Genomic DNA, 9,615 nt, shown 5'->3' on the forward strand with positions numbered 1-9,615 from the left:
CACACACACACACACACACACACACACACACACACACACACACACACACACACACACACACACCATCATCCGCTTTAATCAAATAGTCACAAAAACAGCTGCTAAAGCACTGATTAAGCTCTAGTCAGTACATCCTTCATAGCCCTGGGCATGTGTTGCACAATCCGCTCCGGTTATCAACATTAACAGGAAAATGAGCCTCACATCTGACTGTGACAACGGCCTCTGAAGTGCCTCTAATCGTTGGTGGGGACACTGCTTAAAATGTTGGTCATCTCCCAACCCAATTCTTTGCTTCATAGTGTGTGACGGGGATGGCAATGTTTGCTTCGTGAGGAAAGTTAACAGACACCAGAGAAGTTGTGACAAAATCTTTACCGATGCACTACAAGGACACTCGGATGTGTTCATCGGGAACATTCAGGCAGGCCAGATGTAAAGGGTTTGAGCCGAGTAAAGCCCGATGTTGGAGGTTTAAATGCATGAATCTAAAAGGGAAACGGACTATTCTCCTTTTTATTGCTCATTTCTTTTTCATTGAAAACTTAACGAGGACCTCTGGAGGGAAGTCAAACATGTTTTGTAATAGAGTGCTGCTGATAATAAGTTTCTGCATAGCTACCGCATTCGAGCATAACTCCTTACAGACTCCCAGGGGTAAAACAATTACTCCAGCAGCTCACCAGACACCACTGCTTTACTGTACACAAAGGACTCACTCCCAAAAACAACAACATGGCCAATGAGACGCCAGCTCCCATTGGTGCTCGAGTGACTGAGTCTTTGCAAAGTCACAGACGAGTGATCATGCATGAGAGGAGCGATAAAAGCTCGGCGAGGGATTCAATGAAGTGGCAAAAGTCGACTTTATATGGAGACGCCCATGTATGAGATGGCAGCAGTGATGAGGAAGCAGAATCCTCACAGCACTGAAACACACAAAGAAGATGAACAGAGCATAATATCAAACTTTAAGAAAGGATGAATGCACAGAATTACACTAAATAAACTGCTACATATACATAATCAACCGTAACAATTGTTATTCAAATTTCTTCCGTCCCGGCAGTAAGTGTCGCCAAACATATTCACCGTCTGCGAGAGCTGTAATCAGTCATTACTTCCAGTTGAGAGGCCTGTAATGAAAAGGCGGCGCTCTGACGGGGGTGTCCAGGTTGATCCATGGAGCACTTCGGCTGGCCAGTTAACTGCAAGACTCATTCTTTCACAGGCAGAAAATGAGGCTGAAAGCGCTCAATACAGTAGCATTGATCTTCGTGGGGATGGCCTGACACCAGTAATTGCTAACTGATGGGATGATCATGAAGCAATGTTTTGCTGTATTACTTTAAAGCCACTTCAGCAAGGTCAGGCTGAAGTTGTCTCATTTATTCAAATTTCTACCTTAAACTGTAGAAAGTACGGACACGATTGATTGAAAATTAGGTTTAATTTTTTTCAGTTTTTTTTTTAACTTCATTGTAAAGTTGGTTATCATCGTTGGTCGGACAAAATAAGCTGTTTGTAGGCATCATAGTTGATTTCTGTGAATTGTGAACGCTATTTTTCACCATTTTCTACATTTGCATAGACTAAACCATTAATCTCGTGATAAAGAAGACTGAATGCTATTAATAGAGACAGACCTTTATTCTTGACCACCCGATGTTTTAGAAGAATACTTTCGCTAAGAAGCCCTCATGTTTGTTGCTGCGCTTCGCTTTTAAAAAGGAAACTCAACATTTCCTCAGTCTGTCTCTAGCAGCTCAGGAGCCATTACGCCGTCCTTTCCCAGGACAGCTTTCACCGTGAAACAGCAAGTCGTGTTGAGTTTCTTAACAAGCGTTATTAAAAGGCAGGGACATGAATGAATACTCCAGCTCCCTCACTTGCTCGGCGCTCGCGCTAATCAGTGTAATGCCAACATGGGGGGGGGAAAAAAAAAAAACGACCTTGCTTACCATCCATTGTCAGTAGTCGGTGCAGCAGGCACAGCTGAAATATGTCCTGGTTCAGAGCGTGGTGGCAGAGATACAGGACGCGGTGCTAGTCGAACAATTTAGCAAAGGCAAGACTCTTGACATTCTAATTAGGGAATTTGCTGCTCCATTTTAGCAGTGACGGAGCGGGGCTCTTTATCGGGTGGGCCAGGCCACACACCTGGCAAGCTGCGAGACCAAGCCGAGCCAGACTCTCTCAATGGCCCCCCCATCCCTCCACGGACCAAATAAATGAACCGCCGAATGTCCCGCTGAAAAGCAGCCAAAAATGATGACCGGCCAGTTTTACGAAAAAGCCAAAATTTCCTGTGTGAGATTTTTCATCAGTATATGTAAATGAATGCATGATTGTTGAATGTAAAATGATCCTCCACTCTTTTTCGTGTTCAGTGTTAAAATGACACGGATTTTGAAACTGTTCTGACCTGTGACTGTACCTTTCATCACAGAAGCTTTGAATTGATCTATTTAATACTTCCATTGACAACCGTATTTACATTCAGTGTGATTAACGCGCTTTAAACACGCTAATGTTACGTTTTCACATTTAACAGAAGAGACGGAGACACAGGGAGAGCGAACGACTGGTCAAGAGAGGCCGAAGTGCAGCTGCAACGCTACATAGGTGAAAACATCAACTGTTCAGGGAAAATAACAGTAATAACGGATAAGAAGACGATAAAGGAGCTATTAATAAAGTGGAAGAACAGCATGTCACCACACTCCTTCAGAGTTTATTTTGGGATGAGAACCAGGATTTGGGTTCATTCAAGTCCACTTGTTACAGGGGTTACTAAAGAGGGGAAAATGGAGATGACAAACATGTCAGTTCAGACCACAAAAATGTGGACGGATTAAAATACATTAAGGATCTTAATGTCTCATAAGGATCTAAACCGTTTGTAGACCCAGGACAACATTTAAAACTGGAAGATACTGCGGTGAAAACTGCTTAAATGGAGTTCATGTTTCCGTCATGAATGTACAAATCGGACTCATTAAAAAAAAAAGCAAAATGCTGGGAAAAGGGACAAAATACTTTTGACTGTCATTTTGTGTTTTTTTTTTTACTTTACTAATGAAATGCTGTTAGCTTGTACCTGGAGAGATGTGAAAGCTTTTTCCTTTGCTTTGCTTTAATGCGTCCGTCACAGCTGGAGAAAAGCATTTCCACTGAACCAAATGTTGAAAAAAGGAGAGAATTGCCCGTCTCCATAGTAAACACGGGTGGTGATGATAATAGTAGGCAAAATCGGGTCACTATTTCCATCAGGTAATCTAGACCACGGTGGACATTGGCACAAGGTCCTAACACGTCAGGCTGTGTTTATATTGAGGTACTCATGCTTATAACGTGTATAATAAAGGTAACAAATCAAGTAGGGTCGTTTTCTCAGAGACTTCTATACAATCTGCCTTCTTTATGCAACCAGACGAGTCGCGCCCTGCTGGCATTAGGAAGAATGCAATGTTTAAAGCACTTCTGCATTGGCTTCACTTTCCTGAACGAGCGGTTGCCACGTGCTGTGAACAAAGCAGTGCAGTCTGGGTATAGTTTAGGCTAGTTAAAGCTGAATAAACTCCTCCAGACCCAAGCCATGTTCTTGTGCCTTCCTTGCGACCCGCTGAATACAGCGAAGCGGGTTAGCCCCAAAGTTAGCAACAACTTCGACCCAGGCCCACCTAAAGTGGACTGACCTTTAATGTGGACCAGCTTCGGTCATTTCAGTGACGACAAGTTCTACCCACTAAGATACAGTGATGCGTTTGTGTTCGGTAATTCAGAGCACGGACCAGTCGGCGTCATGCGAGGAGCTGCTGGTGGCTACAGACTGATGGGTGTGTGCGAGATGACGGAGACGACACAGAGAAGCGACTGTTTGTTCAAAAACAATGGCTGCTCCGGAGGAGATTAGCGTAGATGCTGCGAAGGCATCGGTTAGATCTGAACTGGGGAGTATTTCTTCATTGGAAGAGGAGCAAAGAAGGGCACTAAAGGCTCGTCTGTGTGTAATTGCCTGTGAATGGTCTCAAAGTAAACCTTATTAGTTGTGCTGCTTTGTTAAAAAAATAAATTAAAAAAAACTGTCTCCTTTACTTTTCGTAGCCTTTGTTTACCTTTTCTGTTCAGCACCAGATGGAAGTAAAAGGGCCTCTCTCATCTTTCTATCCATCCATGTCTGAAGCTCCTCAGAGCCCTCCACCGTGTGTAACCTTTACTACAGAAAGTCACTTTGTCATTAATTTTCCTGCCCTCACTTCCTGCATCATGACTTTTCATCCACCACCTGCTTGTTACATTTCACAAATCTCCTGTCCTCGATTCGTTCATCTGGAACGGCCTTTCTGAGTCCCTTTGCTCTTCTGTGTCTCATGGATTCCCGATCCACACGACATGAAATGCTCCAGTAAGCCGGGCTACACTAGTGTTCATATTAGTCCGACTCTCTCGTTATGTGCAGGAGCCCCAAATCAATACTGTTCCTCATCTCGCACGCACGCACGCACGCACGCACGCACGCACGCACGCACGCACGCACGCACGCACGCTACAGTAAGTGAGGTGTCCCAATGCTCCCGGCCTGCGATAAATCATCCAGCCAGTTCCATTCAATATGCCACCACTCACAGCTGCCTTCAGACCCAGAGCTGTGGCACTGCTGCCTTGAGGGTACCGCAATGCCACAACTGTGATCTTTGAATGCTACACTACCCAGAAGTGATAAAATGATGAGAGTTAAGTCCATGTCCGTGGACTGCATCAACTTTTCTGTCCTCGTTCTCTCGGCCTCTCCGTGATTTAAAAGTATTTGATCACATAACGCAGGTAAGTTCTTTCAGATTGCCCAGCTTCTTCCCCCTCTCGCTGTTTTGTGGTGAAATGTTTTCTGTGTCTCTCTTCTGAACCACACACAGAATCAAACGCATATCCCGTTACAGGAAGCCAGAATTTGACCGTATGCTCATCAAACTGCAAATGCAAAATGCATCATAGAAGCACAATTCTACCGTGCTATTGTGATACCTCTCCTCGTTCCGACCACTAATTCAATTTATATGTTAATGTAAAACTCCATAAAGTGTGTGAAAAAAAAAATCCAAACTCATTTGCATGCACATCACACACTCAAGTAGAAACACACATACACATGCGCACACAGCAAGAAATCTCATGTGAGCTCACCCAGCAAAGCTGACATGTTCTGGTAAATTCTGAGCAGCTCCGGGGTGATGGCGGGGCTGTTCTCCAAAGTCACCAACCTGCATGACGAGAGGGAGGGAAGAGAGAAGAGCAGGTGGAAGTTAAAGTAAAAAAAAATAAAGAATTAGAAGTGAGAGACAGAGAGAGGGCAAAGGAGAGAATAAAACAGAAAGTGGGGAAAGTTGGGAGAAAGCAGAACAGAAGATATAGATTAGAGGCGGCAACAGAAAATGGGCAGAGAGGTACAACAGGACAAATTACAGAGGCAGAAAGAAGAAGAGAACATGGGCATCACAGAGGCGGAGAGAGATAATACGTGGTGAAGTGGGTGTAAAAGGGAAAAGAAGGAGGCAGAGGAAGGCAATGTTAGTGCTTTGGCTCAGTGTAATGCAAAATCTGATAAAAGAAACAAATGGGATGATTGGTTAATTAATCAGAGAGCATACTGACACAAAGTCGACAGTTTCACACATTCAGTTCTCAAACAAAAAGAAAAAGTCCCATTTTATATAATCATATGGGCTCTTGTAACTTATAATGGGTTGGGTTTAAAAAAAAAAAGAAAACATTTTATGAACAAGATAACTAATCAGTTCTCTACAGCAGCAGATTGTCAAAGTAATTTATTCAATAGGATCTACTGACGTGCTCACTGCTACTAAGTGTACGTGTGTGTCTCTAAACTGAACAACCTTACTGAGATGTTATACGTAATACATATAGGAAACACTCAATGATCAAAAACCCAAAATAAAGGTTGATGGATTTCACCTACAACTACTCAAAAAGCAGAGCCATGCATGACTGATTGAATGCATGCTTCACAGACTAATAGGGGAAAAAACACAAGATCCGATATCAGATACTGAGAGGGCCACAGAGAGAGAGAGAGAGAGAGAGAGAGAGAGAGAGAGAGAGAGAGAGAAATCAGCTGATAAAAGATAAAGGAAAAGGACATTGACTTTGTGAACACAGCAAAGGAATAGGGCATGATTGTTAATCAGGCAGAATAAAAGGCGGGACAGAGACATAAGACTGTGGCTTTGTACTACAAGTGCACACAGCATGCTGAACACTGCAGCACGCCACAGATGGAGAAAAAACACATTAAGCAGGGATGATGGGCAACCCGGCAAATTCTCCTCTGCTGAACCAAACCTTTTGCGGTTGTAACGCATTTGCAAAAGTGAGCGTAAGCAGCAGCTTCTTGAGATATCTTAATGTTGACCAAAACAATAACATAAAGGCATCGAGAGGCGCATGAATTATCAACCGCTTCATCGTGCACCTGGAGAGGTTGACAGAGACAGAGAGACACAGAGAGAGAAAGACAGCTATAGTCATAGTATGGATGTCGTGTGTGCGCGAGTGTGGTCTGACATGCGAGGGAGTTAATGACATCACCAAGTTCCTCGTAAAAAAGTCTGCATCGGTGAGTTCCGTTCTATAATTTATAAATGTGTAGAGCATATGCAACGTGCAAGTCCTTACCAGAGCTCCAGTCCATCCTCCAGCAAATACACATGCGGCGGCTGGGAAACATCGGTGCTTAGCTGGATGACAGGAAGAAGGAACGGGTACAGGTTCTTACACTCTGCCCCCAGGCCCTGTGAGAACAACCAGACGCAAAAAAAAAAAAAAGAGTCAATGCCAAATTAGGGAAACCCGAAAAAAAAGAAAAAGAAAAAAAAAGCAGAGTGGAGGGCTTCAAGAACTGCACTTTATGTGCTTTGGCGTAATGGGTGTTCCCCGACATTCAAATGCTCTGGCTCATCTTGACAGAGAGAGCACCCTGTCCCCATGCTGCACTACCTGCGGGAGAGCATACCTTGTTCTTACAATATGTCAGATGCATGTCTCGCAGCAAGTACGCTGCAAGGCGTGAGCAACTGTTCCCACTTTCAATAACAAGGTATCAGAAGTAGTGGCTTTTTGTTCCTATGTTTCATTGCTATATTCACGCCTTAAGGTGCAAAATCTGTTGAGGGAATTTTTATGTACATTTTATCGCTCTTTTAAAGCACCATTCAATAGTTTGATGAAAGGCTCAGGTGCAACTGCACGATCTAGATCAATGTCCATATGATGGTCATACCATAAAAATAGAACGAGAGGAGGACAGACGTTTAACCGTTTGCTGTGGTCATCAAAAAAAACTGTCGCTCGTCACTATGCATGGAGCATAGAAACAGTGTGAGCTCACAGCTCTTTGGGTGGCAACGCTACACATACGAGTCTCTGACCTTCCTGCTCTGTTGGTGAGGGAAACGTCTGTTCTGCCCTCATTATATTTCTATGGGTCATGCACATTTTAATGACATTTCAGATTGCACTGGGGTGAGTAAGAGATGACGTAATGTTCCTTTGGGAAGAATTTCTAACAAAGTGGAAACGCACAGGCCCATTTGTTTCACATGTACTGGACGTAAGCATGTGGCTATAATATCAGATAACGATGGGCGACGGTCATCCTGATCTCTACTGTGTCACGTTGCTCTTTACTGACGTAGAACGGCCAGAGACAGCGCCGCTGGGAACACAGTTAAAAACTCAAATCATTTTGAAAGCAGATTACATCAAACACAGTGGATAGATTTAATTACATTGGTCTCTTAAAGCACATTGAAGCTGAAAGCCAGAATACAACCTGTCTATTTCCTCTCCATCACACTTTACTATACAGCACACTACATACACTCAGTCCCGATTGATTGTTAGAAGACTCTCTCTGTGGAATAATATCTGGTCATCCAGTATTTTGTGTGCTGGATGAAATGTATGCGCAGCATTCAAATTCTCCTGTTTCACTCCTCATTTCTATCAGTGGGGAAAGTATGAAACAGTTGAACAGTACACATCTTTCTATTTTTGCTGTAATATTTTCATTATTATTAGCAGACTTTATCCATTTGGCTACATTCAGTATACTCAACATACTGTGATAACTGATTAAAGGCAAAATAAATTACTTTACCCTCACCTCGACAAATGTTGTTAGTTGCATTTCTATACGACACTATAATAGAATTCACCTTCACAATTAAAGATTTTATGACTGATTAACGCAAATTAACAAAAAGATCAAATGTGCATCCACAGCTTACAGTATACCAGTTGTTTTATGAGTTTTATGTAACAAACAGTGCGTCTTAATTTGAACCAAGTTGGAACATTAGAACTTCAACCAGACTTTTTTTTTTTTTTTTTTTCCCCCCCCCCAACGTCAGCATTATATTAAAAATCTACATCGGTATGTGGTTCCACGATTTGCTAATCCAAGCCCCTTCGGCTGTGGACCTTCAGCCTCCCACGGTTTGCCAGATGTGTACTCGTGTTAGTCTTTCAAAGGGAGTGCGCCTCTCATCACGGAGCGTTTCATCTCCCACTGTGAAGTAATGTAGCGGCAGTCACACTGAGGTCCAAATCTTTCTGCCGGCTGAGACAGGCTGCTCCGATGCTCTGGGGGAACGGAGCTTCTGTCTCCGGCTACTTTCTCTTAGCTTCAGCGATAGAACTGATTGATATTGTAGCAAAATAATTGCAAATAAAGTATTATACAAGTTGCCCCACGGACACAACAGAATCTTTACATTGCACCTGACGCTTAACACTGCTAAATAGCAAAGAAATACGTGTTTATCTGTGGCTCACAAATATATACACTGTGAGCAACTGAGTGTGAGAATAACAAAGGATGAAAGCCAGACAGAGCGTCTCCCCAGGTGGCCTTATCCAGTCAAGTCACAATTTTCTGGCAGGTGAAAATAAATATATTGAAATTGTTGTCACAAATGCGCCTGACCCAGGTCTCCCCAGCAGACATTTTGGAAGCCAGCCTCAGCAAAATGTGGCCAGACAAGTAAAAGCACACTTAGTGCGGGATCCACAGAACAGTACCACCTGTCATCAAGTCCACTCTCTATGAACAATAAACATAACACACTTGAAATTGAAGGAGATTTGTAACCCACAGAGCCATGCTTTAAGTTGAACCTCAGCTGTATTCCCTGCAATAGCGTTTTGCTGCTGTTTGGCTTATTTCTATAGTTTTGTTAATGGGCCAACCAAATGTCTGTTGTGGAACAAAAACAATGCGAGTGGTGAGTTTGTTAAGGCAGCTGATTCAAGCAGTACATTTCTATCTGACATCAACGCTATGAAAAGACAAACATCTAGATCTGAGCTGCTCAACAGTGCTGTCTAGTCTAGGAAAGCCTTTCACAGATGATACATTCTCCAATTAGTTTTTCATTTCCCTTCTAATCAACAATGTTTGGTGTTTCTAGCTTAACGGCATTTAAATTTAGGTAGTTGACATTTACGGAGGTTTGTTGTGCCAACGGGTGGCACAGGTGGATAGCTTAAAACACACACACACACACACACACACACACACACACACACACACACACA

At 43.1% G+C, this 9,615-nt stretch overlaps 1 protein-coding gene across 2 annotated transcripts in view; it reads right to left on the bottom strand.

The window, feature by feature from the left end:
• ipo11 (importin 11) overlaps nucleotides 1-9,615 on the bottom strand; it is a 109,927-nt gene that overhangs the window by 44,063 nt on the left and 56,249 nt on the right. For both annotated transcript variants that reach the window (XM_031856641.1, XM_031856640.1), the window contains exons 21-22: nucleotides 6,694-6,809; nucleotides 5,185-5,261 (exon numbers count right to left, since the gene is read on the bottom strand). In XM_031856641.1, the coding sequence (XP_031712501.1) occupies nucleotides 5,185-5,261; nucleotides 6,694-6,809 (193 nt within the window). The remainder of the gene's footprint in view (nucleotides 1-5,184; nucleotides 5,262-6,693; nucleotides 6,810-9,615) is intronic.

The sequence above is a fragment of the Anarrhichthys ocellatus genome, unplaced genomic scaffold (assembly GCF_004355925.1).
Source record: "Anarrhichthys ocellatus isolate YVR2014 unplaced genomic scaffold, GSC_Weel_1.0 scaffold17, whole genome shotgun sequence".
Classification (NCBI taxonomy): domain Eukaryota; kingdom Metazoa; phylum Chordata; class Actinopteri; order Perciformes; family Anarhichadidae; genus Anarrhichthys; species Anarrhichthys ocellatus.